Source organism: Megalobrama amblycephala, linkage group LG16 (genome assembly GCF_018812025.1).
Source record: "Megalobrama amblycephala isolate DHTTF-2021 linkage group LG16, ASM1881202v1, whole genome shotgun sequence".
NCBI lineage: Eukaryota > Metazoa > Chordata > Actinopteri > Cypriniformes > Xenocyprididae > Megalobrama > Megalobrama amblycephala.
Genome location: NC_063059.1, coordinates 39,850,273 through 39,875,807, shown reverse-complemented (window position 1 = coordinate 39,875,807; position 25,535 = coordinate 39,850,273). Strand labels below are relative to the sequence as shown.

The 25,535-nt window shown below is 35.0% G+C and overlaps 1 protein-coding gene and 1 pseudogene across 10 annotated transcripts; one reads left to right on the top strand and one right to left on the bottom strand.

Moving 5' to 3' along the window:
• The window catches only part of LOC125248716, a 551,526-nt pseudogene that overhangs the window by 378,864 nt on the left and 147,127 nt on the right, over positions 1 to 25,535 (bottom strand).
• Positions 3,731 to 25,377, top strand: LOC125248613 (gastrula zinc finger protein XlCGF7.1-like). 10 transcript variants are annotated; one of them, XM_048160636.1, is made up of 3 exons: positions 14,716 to 15,320; positions 15,866 to 16,144; positions 16,234 to 16,626. In XM_048160636.1, exons 1-3 carry the CDS (start codon positions 15,110 to 15,112, stop codon positions 16,278 to 16,280), a joined length of 537 nt encoding a protein of 178 aa, XP_048016593.1. In that variant the 5' UTR covers positions 14,716 to 15,109; the 3' UTR covers positions 16,281 to 16,626. The 10 variants fall into 10 exon arrangements, 9 of the variants coding, with proteins under 9 accessions (XP_048016585.1, XP_048016589.1, XP_048016588.1 ...); XM_048160628.1 differs by lacking the exons at positions 14,716 to 15,320; positions 15,866 to 16,144; positions 16,234 to 16,626 and adding exons at positions 3,731 to 3,925; positions 5,749 to 7,365; XM_048160632.1 differs by lacking the exons at positions 14,716 to 15,320; positions 15,866 to 16,144; positions 16,234 to 16,626 and adding exons at positions 3,743 to 3,925; positions 23,352 to 25,377.

Here is a 25,535-nt window from a genome sequence, read left to right as displayed (position 1 = left end):
TTTACACCCATAAGAACTTCATATGTCCTCAGAACACAAATTAAGATATTTTTGATGAAATCCGAGGGTATCTGATCCACACATAGGCAACAATGTCATTGCATCTTTTCAGGTCCAGAAGGGTATTAAAGACATCAATAAAACAGTCAACGTGACTACAGTGGTTCAACTTTAAAGGATTAGTTCACTTTCAAATGAAAATTAGCCCAGGCTTTACTCATCCTCAAGCCATCCTAGCAGGCCCAATTCTGGGATTGCGTGACTGGGGGTACATTTCACAAACTTTTTTTTTAACTACTAAACTAATTAGGGTTGTTTATTGCAAGTAATTTGAGAGGAACTTGGTGGATCCAAAATGGTCAATATTCATATTCATACATTGTCTTATGATTTATTTTTCACTTTTAATTTCATATATTTATGTACTTCTACTTTATATATATATATATATATATATATATATATATATATATATATATATATATAAATTCTTATCATATTTTCAAGATATATCTACTTGTTATTGTACCCTTATGGTTATTCTTATTTTATATTTAAGAGTATGTATGCTTGTTATATTCAATTGTTCTTCAAGTGTTCCGGTGTGACGGGTCACGCTGACATGTTTGTGGTTAGATATTGGACGCCTGCCAAGTACTGCAGAAGTGATGTTTTTCAGAATTAGTTGCTCATTTAAATCTGATCAAAATATGTCTGCTGACATTTGATAGTTTAAAGATTTGCAAAATTCCCTAGTGGGTCAAAACAATTATTATATCTATTTTTGGCATCTGACCAATTTATGATATAATAGGAGTTTAAGTGGGTTGGGAATTTCCCTGTATGCTTATGGTATAATATAGACTGAGTTGTTAATAATTTAGCTTTTTCCATCCTTTGCTCTCCTGGGCTTCTGCTTCTCTCTTATCTGCAAATGTTTTAATTCTTTATGATCTTCATCTATTAGATACAATACTCTGGATTTTACAGTACTCTAAATTTGTTATTGACTATTGACTACTCCTTTATGATGGTTATTTTACCTTTTGGTTTTATTAAGTATTTTCATTATCGATTAAAGTTTGCGTGTGAGGCCAAATTTAATTGTAATGAATAAATAATCTCATCAACTTTATCTACTTCCTGGACCTCATTTTCCCTAATTTTTGCATCAAACTTTAAATATATGTACAGGGGCCCGTTTCAATAAGGAGGTTCAACCAACTCTGAGTTTTCGGTTTCAGAACAGCTGAATTGAGTTAGTTCAATCCACTCTGAGTAGGTTGACTCAGAGTCGATTGAAAAGCCATCATCAATGGAGCTCCGATATTACGATTCACCATGGCAACAGCACATGACAAAATGACGTCAATGCAAGTTTAATTCTTATCACTGTTATAATATCAAAGGTGAAAACTGGCAGAACGGTAAGTTATTGAACTAATATTTATTTTCATGGTATCCCACATGCAAAAAAAAGAAGAAAAAAATAATGCAGGATGCAATAATAAGAGTGTAAATGATTTTATCGTTATTAAACACTCGTTAGGCAATTTACTTCTACTTTTAGAAAATTGTCTTAATTTTTATTGAAAATAAATGCCTTTCTGATGTGATATGTGATGGGAAAAGGAATAATAGCGAGCTCGGCAAAAGGCGGATTCGAACCCAGTCAACCACATCACAAGATAATTCTCCACACCCATCACACTATTGTCTACAGTCTCTACACCACTGCAGCCACTAGAATGTGTGTCATTTTTAACATGGTGTGACATTGGTGGGCGGAGCTACTGTAAATTTGCACTTACGTATACTTGAGTGCATTAAAAAAATACTTAAATACAAGCAAGTACATTTGTAGTACATTCTTTATTTTGGTGCCAAATAAAAGTGTCAAAGTTATACACTATAAATACACTAATTCAATGTATATTTTTACTTCAGTGGTACTTCACTGCATTTGGAAATGTATACTAAATACCACTACTACTTAAATTGATTTTTAGTGTAATAAAATAAAGTATACTACCACAAAAATATACAGAGGAGTTTTATTAGTGTATTTGTTAAAAGTGTGCTTTCAATGCTTTAAAATTAGTTCAATCTTAGTAGACTTTCATATAGTAATCCTAAGTTTAAATGGCATTGATTTTCTTACAAATATATTACTAATGTACTAGTTATAAGTACATTTTCCCCCAGGTGAAAAAAGTGCAGTACTATACACTTTATTTTAGTACACAGTACACTTCCATTATTACTTAAAGTGCTCTATTTTCATGCACTTATTTTGTACTTAATATACTAAAAGCTGTACTTTAGTACTTCTTCATATAATCTTAAGAAATCTAAGTGTACTCAACTGTGCTATTTTGAGACACCATGAATTTGAACTAAAATGTGCTTTTAACATACTATCTCTGTATTTAAAAAAAATAAGTTTTTTGTTACCACTTATTACACTTGAACCCATCTTTCATACACCTTTAAATGTACTCATCAGACGTAGGAAATACACTTATGAATTATTTAAAATATAAGAATAATATATGATAAATATATACACAATGTATTTGTAATGTTGTAGGCAATAAATTATAAATACATTTTGTATATTTTCATTATATATTAATCTTATATTTGAAATACATCATAAGTCTATTTTAAAAGTGTTTGAAAGATGTTTTCAAGTGTACTACAAGTGGTAACTAAATACATTTTTTTAAATACAGAGATAGTATGTTAAAAGCACATTTTAGTTCAAATTCATGGTGTCTCAAATAGCACAGTTGAGTACACTTAGATGATCTTAAGTACTAAAGAAGAGCTTTTAGTATATTAAGTACAAAATAAGTGCATGGAAATAGAGCACTTTAAGTACATTATGGAAGTGTACTGTGTACTAAAATAAAGTGTATTTTACTGCACTTTTTTTTCACCTGGGTAGACACTCCGACACTTTCCGTTTGTATTAAGATTATTTTTATTACCACACTGGCAGATATTGATCATTTTACTTAAGTAAAATGCACTTAATTTAGATCCCCCAGGAAACAAGAGTAAATATCTTATATAATTTTCTTATATAGAAAGTCCTTTTTGATTTAGGAATTTTTAGATATTTGTACTTGAAATAGGATGAAAAATACTCATTACGAAAAGCATTTTTGCAATGTGAATGAATGAGTTAACTATTTAAACATCACTTGCACTTTAAAAAGGGGGAGGAGACCAAAGGAAACGGTTTACCAAAGAAAACCTACTCTCGACCAGGTTAGGTTCACAGAGTAAGTTACCATGGTAACTGACTCTGAGTAGAAGTTACCTCTCTTTCAGAAACGGGCTTAACTTACCCTGCTTTCTCGGGTTTGACATACCTCCCATTCTGAACCCCAGAGTTTCCCTCATTTCAGGGTTAACATACTCAGAGTTTTCACTTAACCTCCTTTCTGAAACGGGCCCCAGTTCAAGTCGCATTATGTTTGTTTACATATAGACCACAAACATTAATAAATTAAGAACTTTGTATCTTTCCTTTCCTGTACTCCCAATTTAAAAAAATTTTGTGATATTTAGCCATCCTTAAAATTTGTTAGATATAGATTTGTTATTAGTCACAATAGTTGTACTTTCTGTGATTTTGAACGCATATTGACAACGGCTAATATTCCCTTTTTCCAAACTCAATACTACTCTCCAGTAGGTGGCGCAAACGCACATTAAAGCGGTTTACAAACTTTCTTAAAACGTAAAAGAAGAAGATGGTCGTCCTGAGAAGAATAACAAGAGAAATCCGTGCAGAAACAGCTGATGTCTGTGTGCCATACTATAGTAAAGATGGAGTTTATTAAAGAGGAGATTGAAGACATGACTGATCCAGAACCATCCAGAATAAAACATGAAGATACTGAGGAACAAATAGGTTGGTGTCCATTCTTGATTGCTGAGAAACATTAACAAAGCTTCAGTTTAACAGATTGGGTGGCTGTGACATAATGAGCAGTTTATAGATGATAAATACACAGAAAAAACACACAAATGCATTCAAATGATCATAATCTATAGAAGTTAGTGCTGGGCAGTAAACCGGTTTCACTTTTGATACCGATATATAGCCTATTTTTCAAAAAACGCCATACCGGTGCGTAGCTGAAACAGCTGCTGTATCTATTCAATGGCCATGAAGAGTGAGAAAGCGGATTCTATTAACTGCATATCCCTCTTAAACTAATGGAAACAACTTTATAACATAACAATAAATAACTAACCAAACTCTCTTATATGCTACTACAAATGCCATTCAGAGCCATGATTTCTGCGACGAAGAAAACACGGATGAAATCCAGGCATTACTACTGTATAAAATATAAAAACATCACGGAATTTGCAATTTTTGGATGAATAAATCAAAAGTAGGGTTGTATTGTTACGGATTAGTGTCTGTGAAAGCTAAAAAAGACTGCTATTGAAATCTTTGCCAGGTTTTCACAACAAACCCCGCCAAATTGCTACTCAAATAGCTCAATCACGTTTCACAGGGGGCCCACAGTAAAAATCGCGTTCCAGGGGTTAAAATTCACTTTTTTTTTGCGGGGCTCCCCAGGTGAAAGTCACATTCCAGAGGCAAAATACCATGTTATTCAGGGTTGCGTCAATTCTTCATGACCCTGTCAAAATAAAGTTCGGTATAACTTGAAATATTACAACTGTACAACAGATAGTAGGCTACCTAAATTATAAGAAATAATAATAATACCGTTTATTAAAACACACAAACCCAAAGGTCTTCATTGAAATTACAGAAATTGCTCAATAAAAACGTAGCCTATTTATTATTATTATTAATTTAATGAAATAAATTAATTTTATTACATTTTAAACTAAATTGTTAGCTTTATGAATTGATTTGATTACATTTCTTTAATTTTTATTTGTTTATTTGTATATCGTGAAACTGCCTGAATCTGGAAAAAAAAAGTGATACAGATCTTTGGTCAAACCACCCAGCACTAATAGAAATTGTCAAACACATTTTAATTGTATTAAATATAGCTGCAAGCAGTGATGACGGGCCCAAGCCCGGTGGCTTCAAAGAAACTGTGCATGGCATGCAATAGGCAAAAGTCAAAGTCATTTGAATACACCACATTTACTGCAGAAGTTGGTGCCCATATGATTACAAACCACAACAGCCACATCCATAAGCTCATTTAAATTTAGATGAATTTCATGTCATACAATGTCATAGGTCAATTTCACATGAGTGTAGAATATCATCCTAATCTGCCATGTCTGTGTTTTTCTCAGACAACCTCTATAAAAAATTCCAGAGCAAATTACATACTGTTATTTGTTATTCAACAGTACTCTGAGAAATGTAATCCAGTCTTAATGCGAATGTCTGTGATCGCTGATGTTGTATTATCCTAACACTTCTCTTTATGTGTTCTTGGTCGGAGCTAATGACTGTAAATTAGGAAGTTATCCGGCTTAATGAGATCCTAATGGCCACAGATTCCAATGTTTGTGCCAATTTTAAAGATTTTTTGAGCAAGTTAAGGCACCCAAAAATCCCTGGATGGTTGGAAAAAAAAAAAAAAAAAATTAAAAAATTTGTGGCTTGGGCCATAACAAGTAAATGACAGAACTAAACTTTGCAGATCAAAGTTCTGATACCTGATCTCTATTGCTGTTAAATCAGAGTTCACTTGAACTGATTTTAACCACATAATATTTTTATCTTAGACTGGATGGAAGTGAAGCAGCAAAGACAAGACCTGAATGAAGTAGAGGAAATTCGTACCTTCACATCTCAAGGAAGAAAACCTAAAAAGCTGCACACCTGTTCTCAGTGTGGAAAGAGTTTGACAACAAAAAGAAACCTTAACATACACATGAGAATTCACACTGGAGAAAAACCGTATACATGCACTCAGTGTGGAAAGAGTTTTACTTGTACATCAGCTCTCAGTAATCATCTGCACATTCACTCTGGAGAAAAAGCATTTAACTGTGATCAGTGTGGTAAAGTTTTTATTTCATCATCAAGTCTAAAACAACACCTGAAAGTTCATTCAGGTAAGAAGCCTTATGTGTGTTCTCTCTGTGGAAAGAGTTTTACATGGCTGAAAAATTTTAAATTGCACCAGAAAACACATAATGAAGTGAGAGATCATATGTGTTTTGACTGTGGGAAGAGCTTTACTACAATTGCCCAACTGAAACGACACCAAATAATTCATACTGGAGAAAGACCTTACAAGTGCTCATCTTGTGATAAGAGTTTCGCTCAGTCTGCACACCTGAAATCACATGAGAGAGTTCATACTGGAGAGAAACCTTTCAGATGTCATCAGTGTGGAATTTGTTTTGCACAGAAGGACAGTCTTAACAAACACAAGAGAATTCACACTGGAGAAAAAACGTATACATGCACTCAGTGTGGAAAGAGTTTTTCTCAGTCATCTGGTCTCCGTGATCATCTGCGTATTCACTCTGGAGAAAAACCATTTATCTGTGATCAGTGTGGTAAAGAATTTAATTCACCATCACATCTAAAACAACACCTGAAAGTTCATTCAGATGAGAGGCCTTATGTGTGTTCTTTCTGTGGAAAGAGTTTTACTTGGCTGAAAATTTTTAAATTGCACCAGAAAACACATGATGGAGTGAGAGATCATGTGTGTTGTGACTGTGGGAAGAGCTTTACTACAGCTGACCAACTGAAACGACACCAAAGAATTCATACTGGAGAAAGACCTTACAAGTGTAAATATTGTGACAAGAGTTTCACTCAGTCTCCGCACCTGAAATCACATGAGCGACTTCATACTGGAGATAAACCTTTCATATGTCATCTGTGTGGAATTTGTTTTACACATAAGGACAGTCTTAACAAACACATAAGAGTTCACACCGGAGAGAAACCGTATACATGCTCTCAGTGTGGAAAGAGTTTTACTCAATCATCAGGTCTCAGTGTTCATCTGCGTATTCACTCTGGACAAAAAAACATTTAACTGTGATCAGTGTGGTAAAGATTTTATTTCATCAAATATAAAACAACATCCGAAAGTTCAGTTAGATGAAAGTGTTTGGTTTTGCATGCAAGGACAGTCTTAAAGGGTTAGTGCACCCCAAAATGAAATTTAACATGTTGCGTTCATATTATGGGCTCATCTGCTTTTCTGTATGCTTTATTAGTATGGTGTTTACTAAGTTTGTTTTTTTAATAACACTGTAAACTTTTGAACTGCTTCATTTGTGTAAATGGAGATATTATATATTGTGGACTATATCTAAACATGTCTTATAATAAAACATTCATTTCAGTGCTAAATAAAAACAATTTATGATCTCTTATTTAATTTTGAAATTATTAATATTTTGCAGATTCTGCAAGGTGCATGTAACACTTCAACTAATAGGCTATCAACAAATAGCTCAATATGCTTTTAAAATATTTTAGAGCTGAGCATAACTGAGCAAAACAATTTTATATTTTACTAGAATAGTTTTTTTTTTTAAGGTTTTAATTAATTCATTTTCAAGATTTTTCCTAGCTTGGAACTTGTTTCCAAGTGTTCCATGATTGTGTGCACGAGTTTAAATATAGACTAGAGCGCATTGATGAGGGAGCTCCATGTCATCTGCTCATTTGATTGTTAATGGCTGTCTTGAAAAGCAATCAGACAAGGTGTGCAAAACCCTTGGAAAACAGCTGAAAAAGGATGTAGATGAGGACATGAATGCTTTTTACAAGTTGAAATCTTGTAATTATGGCAATTCTGAGCATGGCCTGAGCACATCTGAAGTGCTAAACGTGTCTGCGAGGGAGAACTGTAAAAAGGATGTGCGTCGCGAGGCACGCCAGAAAAATAAAGCTGCACAATGTTTCTAGTGATGTGCTTATGTAACTATTTTATTGTTGATAAATTTTTAAAATTTTCTGTGCTATCTCAAAAAACGAGTATCCTGGGGCTAAGAGATTACGCTGCTATTTTGAACCAATAATCAGAAACAAAAAGCAGTTGAAGGATGATGATATGCATAATTCAGACTCCAATATCAATAATCTGACTCCATTAAAGTTGTTGTTATTCTTTAACCTCTTATTCTTTAAAGGTAAAAGTCTTTTCTTTCTTTTTTTATAACAGAAACATAGGATTTAACCTGAACATTTAGATAATGAAAGTTACAATCACTTTAGCTTTCAACATTATCAGTGATAAAAGGAAAGATTCTCAAATCCTTTAAAGCAGGCAAAGTTATTTATTGAGTTACTTGTTTAAATATACAGACAGTAGAATGGAACAACATACTGTATACAAAACGTAGTTGTAACAAATAATGCATTGCTGTGCAGAAGAGGCCATAAAAGCCTTTCTTGTATTAAGAGGTTATGCATCGGTGTGCGGGTTTGGCAGGGTTAAAGCCTTTCTCCCAGATCAACAGTTACCTTTCCTTCTTATACCCTGAGCAAAGCATTGTTATACATGAGTTGAATACTGTAAGAAAAAAATGATGAGGACATTAAAGATCTCGATGAAGAATTTTATTGCAGCATAGCGGTGACAAAGTACATGTTGTACCTTGGGTTCACCGGCATCAGAATGAACCCAGAACATCCAAATTTCAAACTTTTTATCCTGTTACAGTTCACCACTCTTAATGTAAATGAAATTGCTCCTTAACAGCTGTAGTCTATATGTTAAAGGCCCACTGAAGAGGGTTGGAACGCGCAGCATTCTTTATTAATCATATGCCTGATGAATGGCTTTGTTAATGTTTCATATCTCGTCAAATTGATGAATTACAATGAAACACACAGCCTATTTCAACTAAAAATATCGAATTAAAAGTTTTCTGTTGGTTGTTTGATGTTTCCATTGTAAAATTTATCTCTAGTTTATCTCGAACTTTATGACCAAAGCATCGCACTGGAATTCATGATCGGCATTCAGCAGCTTCTGTGAACATAAAGCCCGCATACTTTGATTTGATTGATCATTTCAAACTTTTTGACATTAATGAGCAGTGTTTGACCGCTGACACCTCAGATGAGAAGGTTGGTCATCTTGGCATTGTGCAATATATCCATGCAGAACCAAAGTAGAGATAATATTAGTAAATTATTTCACAACCTGTACAGCTCGGCAAAATACAGAGGTCCTCAATGGTGGGTACAGCCCGTAGGCCTACATCCACTGGACCCACAAAGATGTGCCAACATTTGCCTCAGTCTGTTAAATGTTTCAGTATTATTTTATGTCTAAATATGCAGTAATCCCTTCTCCTTCATAATGTCTTAAAACATTTTAAAGTTGCCTATATAAGATACATCTGAATTAAATATCAGCAAGCCAGAATTACAATATTCCCTTTTCTCAAAACTTATTACTACACTCCAGTAGGTGGCGCTAATGCTCATTAAAACGGTTTACAAACTATCATGAAACGTAATAGAAGAAGATGGTCGTCCTGAGAAGAAAGAACAGGATAAATCCAAGCAGAAACAGCTGAATTCTGTGTGCCATATGGAGTTTATTAAACAGGAGATTGAAGACACGAGTGATCCAGAGCCATCCAGAATAAAACATGAAGATACTGAGGAACAAATAGGTTGGTGTCCTTCATTGCAGACTTCTGAGAAACATTTACAAAGTTTCAGTTCAACCGATTGGGCCGTGACATAAAAAGCAGTTTATAGATGATAAATGACAGAAATACACAGAAAATGCATTTAAATGACCATAATCTTGTATAGAAGTGCTGGGCAGTAAATGGGTTTCAATTTCAAATGTATAAAGTGGAACATCACTCAATTTTGCAATTTTTTATTTTTTTATTTTTTTACTATGTTTATATAATATATATTCCCTGTACTCCGGACAGTAAAATATATGCCAGAATAAAGGACCAGTGAAAAAAGTAATATACCATGAAACCACCTGAATCTTAAAAAAAAGTGATACAGATTTTTGGTCAAACCTCCCAGCACTAATAGAAGTTGTCAAACACATTTTAATTGTATTAACAAGTAAATGACAGAACTAAACTTTGTCACATCAAAGTTCTGATACCTGATCTCTGTTGCTGTTAAATCAGAGTTCACTTTAACTGATTTTAACCACATAATATTTGTATCTTAGACTGGATGGAAGTGAAGCAGCAAAAACATGAACTAAATGAAGCAGAGGAAATTCGTGCCTTCACATCTCAAGGAACAAAACCTAAAAAGCTGCACACCTGCTCTCAGTGTGGAAAGAGTTTCACAAAAAAAGAAAACCTTAAAACACACATGAGAATTCATACTGGAGAAAAACCGTTTACATGCACTCAGTGTGCAAAGAGTTTCAAACATACATCATCTCTCAGTCATCATCTTCTCTGTCACTCTGGAGAAAAAGCATTTAACTGTGATCAGTGTGGTAAAGATTTTATTTCATCATCAAGTCTAAAACAACATCTGAAAGTTCATTCAATGAGAAGCCTTATGTGTGTTCTCTCTGTGGAAAAGTTTTTCACGGCTGAAAACTTTTAAATTGCACCAGAAAACACACAATGAAGTGAGAGATCATGTGTGTTTTGACTGTGAGAAGAGCTTTACTACAACTGCCCAACTGAAACGACACCAAATAATGCATACTGGAGAAAGACCTTACAAGTGCTCATCTTGTAACAAGAGTTTCACTCAGTCTGGACACCTGAAATCACATGAGCGACTTCATACTGGAGAGAAACCTTTCATATGTCATCAGTGTGGAATTTGCTTTGCATATAAGGACAGTCTTAACAAACACATGAGAGTTCACACTGGAGAAAAACCGTTTACATGCACTCAGTGTGGAAAGAGTTTTTCTCAATCATCAGGTCTCAGTTATCACCTGCGCATTCACTCTGGAGAAAAAACCATTTAACTGTGATCAGTGTGGTAAAGAATTTAATTCACCATCACATCTAAACCAACATCTGAAAGTTCATTCAGATGAGAGGCCTTATGTGTGCTCTCTCTGTGGAAAGAGTTTTACATGGCTAAAAATTTTTAAATTGCACCAGAAAACACATGATGAAGTGAGAGATAATGTGTGTTGTGACTGTGAGAAGAGCTTTACTACAGCTGCCCAACTGAAACGACACCAAAGAATCCATACTGGAGAAAGACCTTACAAGTGCTCATATTGTGACAAGAGTTTCACTCAGTCTGGACACCTAAAATCACATGAGCGACTTCATACTGGAGAGAAACCTTTCATATGTCATCAGTGTGGAATATGTTTTGCACAGAAGGACAGTCTTAACAAACACATGAGAGTTCACACTGGAGTGAAACCAGTGTAAAGAGTTTTTCTCAATCATCAGGTCTCTGTGTTCATCTGCGCATTCACTCTAGAGAATAAACATTTAACTGTGATCAGTGTGGTAAAGATTTTACTTCATTATCAAGTCTAAAACAACACCTGAAAGTTAATTTCGATGAGAAGGTTTGGTTTTGAATGCAAGGACAGTCTTAAAGGGTTAGTTCAACCAAAAATGAAATTTCTGTCACTAATTACTCACCCTCATGTTGTTCCACACCCGTAAGACCTTCGTTTGTCCTCAGAATACAAATTAAGATATTTTTGATGAAATCCAAGGGTTGTCATTGCATCTTTTGAGGTCCATAAGAGTATTAAAGACATCGACGTGACTGCAGTGGTTCAACCTTAAAGGATTAGTTCACTTTCAAATGAAAATTAGCCTAAGCTCATCCTCAAGCCATCCTAGCAGCCCCGAATCTAGGATTGGGGTATTGTAATTTTGGTTGGTCACATTTGACTTGATTTATGCTTATTTTTTATTAAACTACTCAACTAATTATTACCAAAAGTAATTTTAGAGACACACATAATGGGCCTAAGTAACTATAAAGTTTATTCTATTATTCTTCCACTTCACCAGCCACTTACTTGCATATATTTCGGGAGAAACTGATGAATTCTTGTTCTGTAAATCCGACTGACAGGACTGCAGGGCAAATTAAGATGGCAGCACCCATCTCGTGTTATAGATCAAGATAAAGATCATTTATAAAGGTTTTTAAATGACAAAACACACTCACATACATATATTTGAGAATCGGAATATCAGATAGTTGATGACATGGTAAGCAAGATTGTGAATATTTTAAATAATAAAATGAAAAACTAAATATTAGAGATCCATCTGTCATACATTGTGGCTGCTTTCAGTGTACATGACAAGCATGACGCGTCACCATGGAAACAAACGTTATAAAATAACAGTCGCCTTAAAAAAACTCAAGCTGTGTTCCATTCGACAGGGTCCCTACGCTGTGTCAAAGACTATAGAATAACACAAGACGCTTCACTCGTATTGTTTTGAATGGGAGAAAGTGTAACGCGCAATATGGCGGAATAAGTCCCGCTTTCTAAATAAGAGCCAATCGCCGACTGGTAAAGTCATCGCGTCACTGCAGCAGCCGTTAGAATCACCGGTTTCTATAGAAACAGTCAGACACGCGCCTCCGAAGAGACGTGCATTTAGGTCTGCGCATGCGCATTAGCTTGATCCAGCCTGAAAAATATTTTTTTTTTTGTCAAGATTCGAGCGTTTAGAAACTAAATTTATGAGCCGGTTGTTGTTAGATTTCATTGGTGATTTCAAATATGAAATTTAATCGTAAGGTTGGCGAACAGTTTTGGAGAATTTGATGTTTCCCCATTCAAAGAGATAGGAGCTGCATGATGCCCAGGATGCCCGAGAGGCGTTTCAAAGATGGCCGTCGAGTGAAATGACTTGTCTTAAAGGGACTTTGGCCTGTTCACTGCTCCCTACTCCCTGAGCACGGTATACCAGTTGAAGTGGACTTCGCTGACAATAATCGTTCATTTGGAACGCCCTGCAAACGTCATCAAAGAAAGTCAACGACAGTGTCGCGCAGATTGATAACATAAATTAATAAATAGATATTTTAATTTACTTTCGAATTTAAAATTGACTCTTAACAGATCTGAAGCTGTAACTGTCATGCCATATGAAAATAAATTCTCATTTGGTTAACTGTATAAATGTATTCTTAATCCATGGTCTCGTGCGCTTTCTTTTCCACGCGTAGCCGCATAAACACTCCTGAGGTAATGTTAAATAAAATAAAATAAATGATAGAGCCTTAGCTGCTTTTCAACACTTTTACTTTGTCATGCCTATTCATACAATAAAATATACAAACGTAACACTCATCGCCATAACCATTCATACTTTCGTTCGAATAAAATGTATGAATACTCAAAACCAGAGAACCGTTAAACTCTTTTGGTGACGTGGTGCGCAATGATAGTTGGGTAATTTTACCTCTCTACTTCCTGTGAAGTGATGTATCGATGTTCCCTTATTCCCTATGCTGTTCACAGTGCCCTTCGAACTGAACATGTTCGGTCCCTTCGGAATGGAATCTCACTTAAGATGGTCCACTTCGCAGTCCACTTACGGTCGAATGGAACGCACCTTCACTCTGGGGGTTCAGTTAGAATATTTTAAAGGCCCACCTGAGTGTTGGAACGCGCAGCATTATTCAATGTGTTGACTTAATTTCAATTGAAACAGGAAGACAGGGCGATATTTCGAACAGCCCCGCCCCTTTTTAAAATAGCCAAAAGCGTTTCGTTTATTTTACAGCTTGGCCAGAGCCGTTAGACTCTGTAAAACCTCAGTGTCCTTCTAATCTCTAACCGTTTCTCCTCATAATGTCCTTTATTTCACTTTGACAGCATTCTGTGCAGAATTCAAATGGGTCCGATACCTTTTGTCGTCTGTGCCGACTCGAGCATATGATCCGCTCTGTGCCCTCGTGTCTCTGGACCGGAGCAGACTGTGCTCGCATTGCGGTGGTTCATGTCACACTAACGCGAAAACGGACTTCATTCACGTCAAATGAAAACATATTTACACTGTCTGAATCGTTCCCTATTCTCTATAAAGTGCACTATGTGCCATTTACAGCTGAGGCTTCAGTGGCTGTTGATAGCGTAGGAGGAGGCGGGACTTCATATTCTAGAGAGCATTTGATTGGATTGAAGATTTGACGAGAAACTGAAGTGCGATGTGATGTCATGAAAACCCGTGATCCATTTTAGCGGAAGTGAGAGACTAAGTTTTGAATGCTTATGTCTCCTAAATTTTGTCATTGTTTTGGAACACACCAGCTTATTCATAACGTTAAGGCTAACATATTCATACTAAAAGCTAAAAAACTTAAATTTTGATTTCAGGGGGACTTTAAACTCATGCTTGAAAGGGTTAAGGAGACACGCCAAATGAAAATGCACACAACATTCACTCTCAGACAGATGTTGACAATGTTGCATTTTCATTCAGCGCGTCTCCTTCATTTGTTCCGTCGTCATGCTTCTCATCCATGTTGGGCTTGTTTCAGAGTGCGCAATCTGATGAATGGCTTTGTTAATGTTTCTTATCACATTATTGACGAATTACAATAAATCACGTAGCCTATTTCAACTAAAAATAAGCGAATTAAACAAAAGTTTATTAATAGCTTGCATCCCTAAATATTTCTGTTGGTCGTTTAATGTTTCTATTGTAAAACAGTTGAGTTTATCTCGAACCTTATGACGAAGCGTCGCGCTGGAATTCATGATCAGCATTCAGCAGCTTCTGTGAACATAAAGCCTGCCTACTTTGATTTGATTGGTTGTTTCAAATATGTTGACATTAATGAGCAGTGTTTGACTGCTGACACCTCAGATGAGAAGGTCGGCCTTATTGGCGTTGTGCAATATATCCATGCAGCACCAAAGTGGAGTTAATATTAGACAATTATTTCACAACCTGTACAGCTCGGCAAAATACAGAGGTCCTCAATGGTGGGTACGACCTCTAGGCCTACATCCACTGGACCCACAAAAATATGGCAACATTTGCCTCAGTCTGCTATATGTTTCAGTATTAATTTATGTCTAAATATGCAACAATGCCTTAGATTCTCCTTCATAATACCTTGAAGCAATTTAAAGTAGCCCATATAAGACACATCTGAAAATATTCCCTTTTCTTAAAACTAAATACTACACTCCAATAGGTGGCACTAATGCTCATTAAAACAGTTTACAAACTATCATTAAATGTAAAAGAAGAAGATGGTCGTCCTAAAACGAAAGAACAGGAGAAATCCAAGCAGAAACAGCTGAAGTCTGTGTGCCGTAATATAGTAAAGATGGAGTTTATTAAAGAGGAGATTGAAGACATGAGTGATCTAGAACCATCCAGAATAAAACATGAAGATACTGAGGAACAAATAGGTTGGTGTCCATTCTCGATTCTTCATTGTTGACTTCTGAGAAACATTTACAAAGTTTCAGTTCAACAGATTGGGCTGTGACATGCAGTTTTTTTTTTTTTTAAATACAGTTTATTAAAACACAAACTCAAAGGTCTTGATTGTAATTACAGAAATTTCTCAGTAAAAGTATAGCCTACTTCTTATTATTAACTTAAATAATTCAATTGATTACATTTTAAACTAAATTGTTAGCTTTATGAACTGATTTGATTACATTTCTTTAATTTTATCTGTCCTTACAATGTTTATATAATATATATTCCCTGTACTCCTGACAGTAAAATATGCCAGAATAACGGTTGCTAAAAAAAAAAAAAGTGATGTACTGTGAAACCTTTTTTCTTTGAAAAAAGATGTGATACAGATTTTTGGTTAAACCATCCAGCACTAATAAAGTTGGCAAACTAAACTTTGTCACATCAAAGTTCTGATACCTGATCTCTGTTGCTGTTAAATCAGAGTTCACTTGAACTGATTTTAACCACATAATATTTTTTATCGTAGACTGGATGGAAGTGAAGCAGCAAAAACATGAAATCAATGAAGCAGAGGAAATTAGTACCTTCACATCTCAAGGAACAAAACCTAAAAAGCTGCACACCTGCTCTCAGTGTGGAAAGAGTTTCACAAAAAAAGAAAACCTTAAATCACACATAAGAGTTCACACTGGAGTGAAACCCTATACATGCACTCAGTGTGGAAAGAGTTTTTCTCAAGCATCAGGTCTTAGTGTTCATCTGATTCGTCACACTGGAGAAAAAACATTTAACTGTGATCACTGTGGTAAGGATTTTATTTCATCATCACATCTAAAAAGTCACCTAAAAGTTCATTCAGATGAGAAGCCTTATGTGTGCTCTCTCTGTGGAAAGAGTTTTTCAAGGCTGGAAATGTTGAAATTGCACCAGAAAACTCATAATGAAGTGAGAGATCATGTGTGTTGTGACTGTGAGAAGAGCTTTACTACAGCTGCCCAACTGAAACGACACCAAAGAACTCATACTGGAGAAAGACCTTACAAGTGCTCATATTGTGACAAGAGTTTCGCTCGTTCTGAAAGCCTGAAAACACATGAGCGACTTCATACTGGAGAGAAACCTTTCAGATGTCATCAGTGTGGAATTTGCTTTGCACAGAAGGACAGTCTTAACAAACATATGATAATTCACACTGGAGAGAAACCAGTATGAAAAGAGTTTTTCTCAAGCATCATGTCTCAGTGTTCATCTGTGCATTCACTCTAGAGAATAAACATTTAACTGTGATCAGTGTGGTAAAGATTTTATTTCATCATCAAGTTGTAAGACTGGAAGCTTACGCTGCTATTTTGAACCAATAATCGGAAACAAAAAGCAGTTGAAGGATGACGTGATGATTTATCTGACTCCAATATAATTAATCTGACTCCATTAAAGTTGTTGTTATTTTTACCTCTTTTTCATTAAAGTTAAAAATCTTTCTGTGAATTGATAGGAAAACGTAGGATTTAACCTGAACGTTTAGATAATGAAAGTTACAATCAATTTAGCTTTCAACATTATCAGTTACAAAAGGAAAGATTCTTAAAACCTTTTAAAGCAGGCAAAGTTATTTATTATGTTACTTGTTTAAATATACAGACAGTAGAATGGAACAACATACTGTATAGAAAACTAACAAATAATGCACTGCTGTGCAGAAGAGGCCATAAAAGCCTTTCTTGTATTAAGAGGTGCATCTGTGTGCGGGAGTGGCAGGGTTACAGCCTTTTCTCCCAGAACAACAGTTACCTTTCCTTCTTAAACCCTGAGCAAAGCATTGTTATACATGAGTGGAATACCAACACCAAAACCAACTGACAGAAAACCAAAAGATATGGCAAATGGGTGGTGATCAAGAGGGGGAGAAGTACATTAGCATACTCTCCTCAATACATGTTTAAGCAATACCTAGATTGTACATTAGGATACTTCAATGTCTCCATTAAGTACACTACCATTCAGTTCAGTTTATAAGCTGTCAGATGAGACCAAACATGACATAGTTAGTTAGAAAACACTAGTAGATAAATAGCATGTAGTTGAAAGCATATATGCCATGTGAAGCAAATGGTACAGATGAAGTGTGTTGAGATGTAAACGACTCTGTCTCTCCAAACAGAACCATCCTGTGCCTGGAGTGTCCCAACAGTCCTCAGTCAGCATATTGATGAATCCCTCGCACTAGATAGGCATTAGCATACTGTGATGATGAAGGCCATTGTGCCATGTTTAATTCACATGTATACCTTTTTAAAGGGATTTCTGAAGTACTAAGGCAGTAAAGAGTTCTACCCATATTTGCTCAGCCCTACAAGTCTAAAACAACACCTGAAAGTTCATTCAGATGAGAAGGTTTGGTTTTGAATGCAAGGAGTCTTAAAGGGTTAGTTCATCCAAAATGACAATTCTGTCATTAATTACTCACACTCATGTTGTTCCACACCGTAAGACCTTTGTTTGTCCTCAGAACACAAATTAAGATATTTTTGATGAAATCTGAGGGTATCTGATCCAAACATAGGCAGCAATGTCATTGCATCTTTTGAGGTCCAGAAGGGTATTAAAGACATCAATTGGGTGGAAGCAGTAGGCCATCCGGGTATTTCTCGCTTACTCTTTTATGAAAACTGAGGTTTTAGACATGCTACTCCTTTCACATACCGTTTTCTTCACTCTATATAGTAGGTAAGTAGGCATATTCAGACACGAATTATACACATGTCCAAATCTCGCGAGAATTAATACAACACCCAGGTAATTCTCGCCTTCTCTTTTATGAATACAGAGGATTTGGACATACTTATTCGTTCACCTACTGCGTTTTGCCTACTATATAGTAGGGAAGTATATGGAGGCAGCAATAGTCTTATGAAACAGAACAATGTTTGTTTCATAGGTCATCATTGTGAAAGTGTTTTACACATAACCTGGATAATCACTTAAAAACTACACAGGAGAAAAAAACTCACACTGCTATCATTGTGGAAATAGTTTAAATATTGTACAAAAAATTCACACGGGAGAAAAGCCTTTCACCTGTCATCAGTGTGGAAAGAGTTTTGCAGCTGAATAAAAGACATGAAATTATGACAAATAAAACAATTTTGTAAATGAAAAATTATGAGAAAGAAAAAGTCCTGCCCGCTGCATCAAGTTGTATGTGCAAATATAAAACAATTTTAATAGCCTATTCAACAACCTCTATTTTATTGTTTGATTTGTGACCATTTTAATCCAAGCTAAATGACGAAAGGTGTAATCTGAATTAACATATTTCCTTGTTTAATTCAATTTTTAAGATTTTCTCCAAACGTTCACTTCAATATAAAAAACTTGAAATGTCATGGCTGACCAAAAATGGATGGTCGTGTAACATATCTTTCACACGACCCACAAAGATGTGCCAACATTTGCTACAGTCGGCTATATTGAACAACTCTGTATTGTTAGCATATGTTTTAGTATTATTTTAAGTCTAATTATGCAGTAATGGCCTTAGATTCTATAATATATTTCATAATGCCTTGAAGAAATTTAAAGTAGCATATACAGTATAACACACTTGTAAAGTAAACAAAAATCAGCAAGCCAGAATTACAATATTCCCTTTTCCCAAAACTCAATACTACACTCCAGTAGGTGGCGCTAATGCTCATTAAAGCGGTTTACAAACTGTCATAAAACCTAATAGAAGAAGATGGTCGTCCTGAGAAGAAAGAACAGGAGAAATCCAAGCAGAAACAGCTGAATTCTGTGTGCTGTACTATAGTAAAGATGGAGTTTATTAAAGAGGAGATTGAAGACATGAGTGATCCAGAACCATCCAGAATAAAACATGAAGACACTGAGGAACAAATAGGTTGGTGTTCATTCTTGATTCTTCATTGTTGACTGCTGAGAAACATTAACAAATCTTAATTTCAGCAGATTGAGTGGCTGTGAAATAAGCAGTTTATAGATAAATGACAGTATAGAAGTGAACACATTTTGTGACAGAATGACAGATGATAGAACTAACCTTTGCCACAGCAAAAACATCTCATACCTGATCTCGGTTACTTTCTGCTGTTGAATCAGAGTTTACTTTAAACTGATTTTAACCACAGAATTTTTGTTTTTTTTCATTTTAGACTGGATAGAAGTGAATCAGCAAAGAAAAGACCTGAATGAAGTGGAGGAGGAAAGTCGTACCTTCACAACTGAAGGTACAAAAGCCAAAAATCTGCACACCTGCTCTCAGTGTGGAAAGAGTTTCACACAAAAAAGAAACCTTAACAAACACTTAAGAATTCACTCTGGAGAAAAACCGTTTACATGCACTCAGTGTGGAAAGAGTTTTTCTCAAGCATCAGGTCTCAGTGTCCATCTGCTCTGTCACTCTGGAGAAAAATCATTCAAGTGTGATCAGTGTGGTAAAAAGTTTATTTCACCATCACATCTAAAACAACACCTGAAAGTTCATTCAGTTGAGAAGCCTCACTCGTGTTCTCTCTGTGGAAAGAGTTTTTCAAGGCTGGATCATTTTAAACTGCACCAGAAAACACATAATGAAGTGAGAGATCATGTGTGCTTTGAGTGTGGGGAGAGCTTTACTAGAGATGACCATCTGAAACAGCACCAAAGAATTCATACTGGAGAAAGACCTTACAAGTGCTCATATTGTGACAAGAGTTACACTGTGTCTGGAAATCTGAAAGTGCACGAGCGAGTTCATACTGGAGAGAAACCTTTCATATGTCATCAGTGTGGAATTGGTTTTGCACATAAGGACAGTCTGAAGAAACACACAAGAATTCACACTGGAGAAAAGCCATTTGCTTGCATTCAGTGTGGAAAAAGTTTCATACAAAAAACACATCTTATCAAGCACATAAGTATTCACACTAAACAAAAGCTTTACACTTGCTCTCAGTGCGGATGGAACTTCACCCTTGAACACAAACTTAAGATACACCTACGTGTTTGTACTGGAGCAAAACCGCACACCTGTCCTCAGTGTGGAAAGAGTTTCGCGCATAAATCAAGTCTCAATTGTCACCTGCGTGTTCACTCTGGAGAAAGACCTTTTAAGTGTTCACACTGTGATAAGAGTTTCACTCGGTCAGGAACCTTAAAAAAACATGAGCGACTTCATTGCAAAACCACCATAGACTGTTGAGAGACGGTAACACTACTTATATGGGAAGAGTTTCACCCAGTCAGAAGGTTTTTTACTCCCTTCGTAGAACTTGCTGAAATTGACACTCAAATGTTCACATTTCTGGGTTTTGAACGCAGAGGTCATCTAAATTAGTGTAAATAGTTTTTTTTGTTTTTTTTTTATTGCACATTTTGTCAGGCTGGCTTGTGTGCTAGGTACTAGGATATATTAATGCCATCTGTCTATGACTATAAATGTGTACTTATATATATATATATATATATATATATATATATATATATATATATATATATATATATATATATATATATATATATATATATTATGGGTAGGGATGGATATCGTTTAGGTTTTACTGGTATTACTAATCTTATTGATATTGCTTATCGATCCAGTACTTTAAGGGTTCTTTTTATTATATTTTTTATAAAAAAAGAAAAGAAACAAAGTAAGAAAGAAACAAAGTGCAAACAAATTGTCAAATAAATGCAATAAATATACACTAAAACAAGGGTACAATTAAATAGTGCTTTATTTTCAGGAAGGTCTACTGACACTACAGATCAGGTAATATTACAAGAAATCTAACAAAGCAATCAAATGTAAAAATAACACTGCAGAGTTTTCACTGTATAAATTGATAGATTAATGTTTATTAAAGCTAAAGTTATTCATTTAAGAGCAGTGAGTGATTTTCTCTTTGCCTTTTGTTGTTGGATTCACATTAATGGCACAATCTTCAGCAGATTTAATAGACTGCTGAAACTTTAAGAGAGAATGTAGATATAATAATACACCATATTTTCTCACAACTATTTATTTAACGATTTAATTAATCTGTAAGAACATCAGAGCAGGTGCTCATTTCTCAGTTAAGCCATGCTAACTAGCAACTTTAACTATTTAACTGCTAACTTTAAATATTTTAAGATGATATGTATTCATTGGTTATTGTTGTATACTTTTAGCAGTTAAGTACTTTAATTCTTCAAACGTATTTTTATATTATTTTTTTACTTATACATTGTGATACTCTGATTTTACTGGTATGGCTATTTTTGTATTTTTGTTCATTGCTGAAATATGTTGGTAATTATGTATATTTTATTGAATTCTATATGAATATATTTAATTTTGTTGATGTGAAGCATGTGTTATTGAATATATGACAGTAAAATAAAATAATTAATATGATTTACTTAATTTCGCTTAAAACTAATGTATTTAGTTTTTTTATAGAATTTTTACTGTGTTATAAATTACAGAAGCTTGCTGGCTATTTGTTGTAAAAAATTATTCTGGATTCCAAATAGCAATTGCATCACAGAAAAATTGTTTAATATTATTGCATATAGAAATGATAGAATTTGCAAGATAATGTCTATAGCAATAATAAATAGTATGTGCATTTGCTTGATTTCTCTAGTACCAACAGCAGAGCTTATCAATAGAACGGTCTTTCATAATTTAACCCTGTTTAATATTAGGTTTTGGTACCCATCTATATTTAGAGGAATAGCGGTACACTTAGGTCACGGTTTGGTATGATTTTGGTACAATAGGAAAAATTGTCTCACTTTAGTTAAGGGTCCAATTCTCTCTATTAACTAACAATTAACTATGATGTTTACCTCAATAAACTCTAATTTTTGCTTATTATTAGTTAGTCAGGTAGTTGATAAGTTTAGGTATTGGGTAGGATAAAGGGGTGTAGAATATGGTCATGCAGATGCAGAATAAGGCATTAATAGTGAGAATTGGACCCTAAACTAAAGTTTTACCGGACAAAAGAACAAATCATTTATGGTTACTCACATAACCCTGGTTCCCTGAGATAACAGGAATGAGCATTGCATCAGTTGTGAGAATGAGCACTGCAACTCAGTTTTCTCTGAATCCTGAAGCCTATTCGGTTCACGTCTGTGCACCTAGACATTGTATGGCTAGGATACATTGATGCCATCTGCTTATGACAAGTTAGTCTATTAATGTGTACTATATATTGTTCTTATTGTAAATGAAATTTTAAGAAATAAATCATCTTTTCTGCTGCATTAAGTTGTGTGCGCAAATATGAAACTATTTTGATAGCCTATTCAACAACCACTGAATTTATTGTTTGATTCGGGATCATTTTAATCCAAAATGTGTAATCTGAATCAGCAAAAGTTTTTTTTTCAGCATTACTTTAAGTCTAAATATGCAGTTATGCCTCTGCTTTAGATTCTCCTACATAACGCCTTGAAGAAATTAAAAGTATAAAATCAGCAGGCCAGAATTACATTATTCCCTTTTTCCTAACTCAATAATTCACACTCCAGTAGGTGGCGCAAATGTGCCTTAAAGCGGTTTATAAACTATCATAAAACGTAAAAGAAGAAGATGGTCGTCCTGAGAAGAAATAACAGGAGAAATCCAAGCAGATTCAGCTGGATTCTGTGTGCTGCAATATATTAAAGATGGAGTTTATTAAAGAGGAGATTGAAGACATGAGTGATCCAGAACCATCCAGAATAAAACATGAAGATACTGAGGAACAAATAGGTTGGTGTTCATTCTTGATTCTTCATTGTTTAATTCTAAGAAACATTAACAAAGCTTAATTTCAACAAATTGGGTGGCTGTGACATAATAAGGAGTTTATTGATGATAAATGACAGAAAATGCATTTAAATGATCATAATCTTGTATATAATCTTGTCTCGTACTTGATACTCGCATACAGATACCTGATCTCTGTTGCTTTCTGCTGTTAAATCAGAGTTCACTAGAACTGATTTAAACCACATAATATTTTTTTTTATCTTAGACTGGATGGAAGTGAAGCAGCAAAGACAAGACCTGAATGAAGCAGAGGAGGAAAGTCATATCTTTACAACTCAAGGAACAATAGCCAAAATGCTGCACACCTGCTCTCAGTGTGGAAAGAGTTTCAGTCACAAAGGAAACCTTAACAAACATTTAAGAATTCACACTAGAGAAAAACCGTTTACATGCACTCAGTGTGGAAAGAGTTTCAGTCACAAAGGAAACCTTAACAGACACATAAGAATTCACACGGGAGAAAAACCATTTACATGCACTCAGTGTGGAAAGAGTTTTACTCGTACGTCAGGTCTCAGTCATCATCTGCGCATTCACTCTGGAGAAAAAACATTTAACTGTGATCAGTGTGGTAAAAAGTTTATTTTGTCATCACATCTAAAAAACCACCTGAAAATTCATGCAGATGAGAAGCCTTATGTGTGTTCTCTTTGTGAAAAGAGTTTTTCATGGCTGGTGAGTTTTAAACTTCACCAGAAAACACATAATGAAGTGAGAGATCATGTGTGCTTTGAGTGTGGGAAGAGCTTTACTACAATTGCCCAACTGAAACGACACCAAATAATTCATACCGGAGAAAGACCTTACAAGTGCTCATATTGTGACAAGAGTTTCAGTTTGTCTGGAAATCTGAAAGTGCATGAGCGAGTTCATACTGGAGAGAAACCTTTCATATGTCATCAGTGTGGAATTGGTTTTGCACATAAGGACAATCTGAAGAAACACATAAGAATTCACACTGGAGAAAAGCCATTTGCTTGCCATCACTGTGGGAAAAGGTTCATACAAAAACCACATCTTATCAAGCACATGTATTCACACTAGACAAAGCTTTACACTTGCCCTCAATGTGGATGGAGCCTCACACTTGAATAGGACAAACCTATACACCTACGTGTTTGAACTGGAGAGAAAATGGTGAAAAGTAAACTATATTAAGAAAAGAAAAGCCAAAATCAAACCTACACAAAGTTTCAAACATAAACTCATGCTCCACAGTGTGAAAGGATTTATAAAATTCTAAAAACAAAAAATGCTTTATCATTGATTGATTCCTTATAATCTAAAATATTTGATTCCTTATAATCTAAAATATCAAACACAAGCCAAATATGATTTGCTACATGCCTACCTTTCATAAAGCCAGACTGGGAAATAGACAATTACTTCTAAGCATGGTTTCAATCTATAAGTTATGAGCTGAATTATATAAAATAATTGGGCACCAATAATCTTTTTTGGAGAATCTTTGATGCAGGTTATACAGTGTGCTTTCATGATTTATTATTGAATGCCAAATTTGAAATTATCACTTTGGTACTTTGGGCAGGCAATCATATATAATAATAATTAAAAAAAAACAAAAAACGGGGAAGTGGACCAAATTAGTCGCCAAGCCCCCGGGAATTCAATATTCCAATAGGCCAGGTGCTGATATTTGGAAAAACAGGGGCCTCATTTATAAAATGTTGTGCAGAAAACATCCTAAATTTGATCTTACAGTCATTTCTCTGATGTGCGTACGTGTGATTCATAGAATGAACGTACACACAGAAAATGTGTATGCCTCTCTTTCAGATGTGAAATCTGTAAATCGCAAATGATCTTGAACTTGCATGCAGCTGAATGGTTTCAGTTCTCTGCATTTTAAATGATCTAATTAATGCATATATATACATATATATACATATAAAAGATCATCAGTCATCGTCCAAATCCTTGGCGAGCTGCAAGAATAGCATAGATTTCCAAAAACCTGCAGTAATCTAACCAGGAAAAGCGTGTACGTCTGCTCAGACACTGACATGGCTCTAAGCACTTTTCCACATCAAAGACCGTTTTTATAAATATGAGCGTTGGTGTGGACTTAAGCGTACACACTCTCTAAGCTTACTTGCTTGTATTGTTCCTACATCATATAAATATATTTAAAAACAAAAAATCATCACAGGTTTGCCCATTTGACCTGTAAATAATGCAAAGGGATCAACAGTTTGGTTATTGTTGAATATTTTACAGCTTCTGTTATTTTTTACTATATCCACCAAATCTGGTGAACTGAAGCGTTGGTACTTTATTGTTTGTAAGCAGTCAATGTATGATACAACCCTGATAATTTGGATGACAGTAATACTGTACATCCCAAACATAATTATCACAGTATTAAGAC

Excerpts from the sequence above, each read along its gene's own strand:
- LOC125248613 (XM_048160628.1), top strand. The coding sequence starts at position 3,814 with ATGTCTGTGTGCCATACTATAGTAAAGATGGAGTTTATTAAAGAGGAG. Across the intron at positions 3,926-5,748 it reads AGATACTGAGGAACAAATAG|ACTGGATGGAAGTGAAGCAG; the intron begins GTTGGTGTCCAT and ends TTTTTATCTTAG.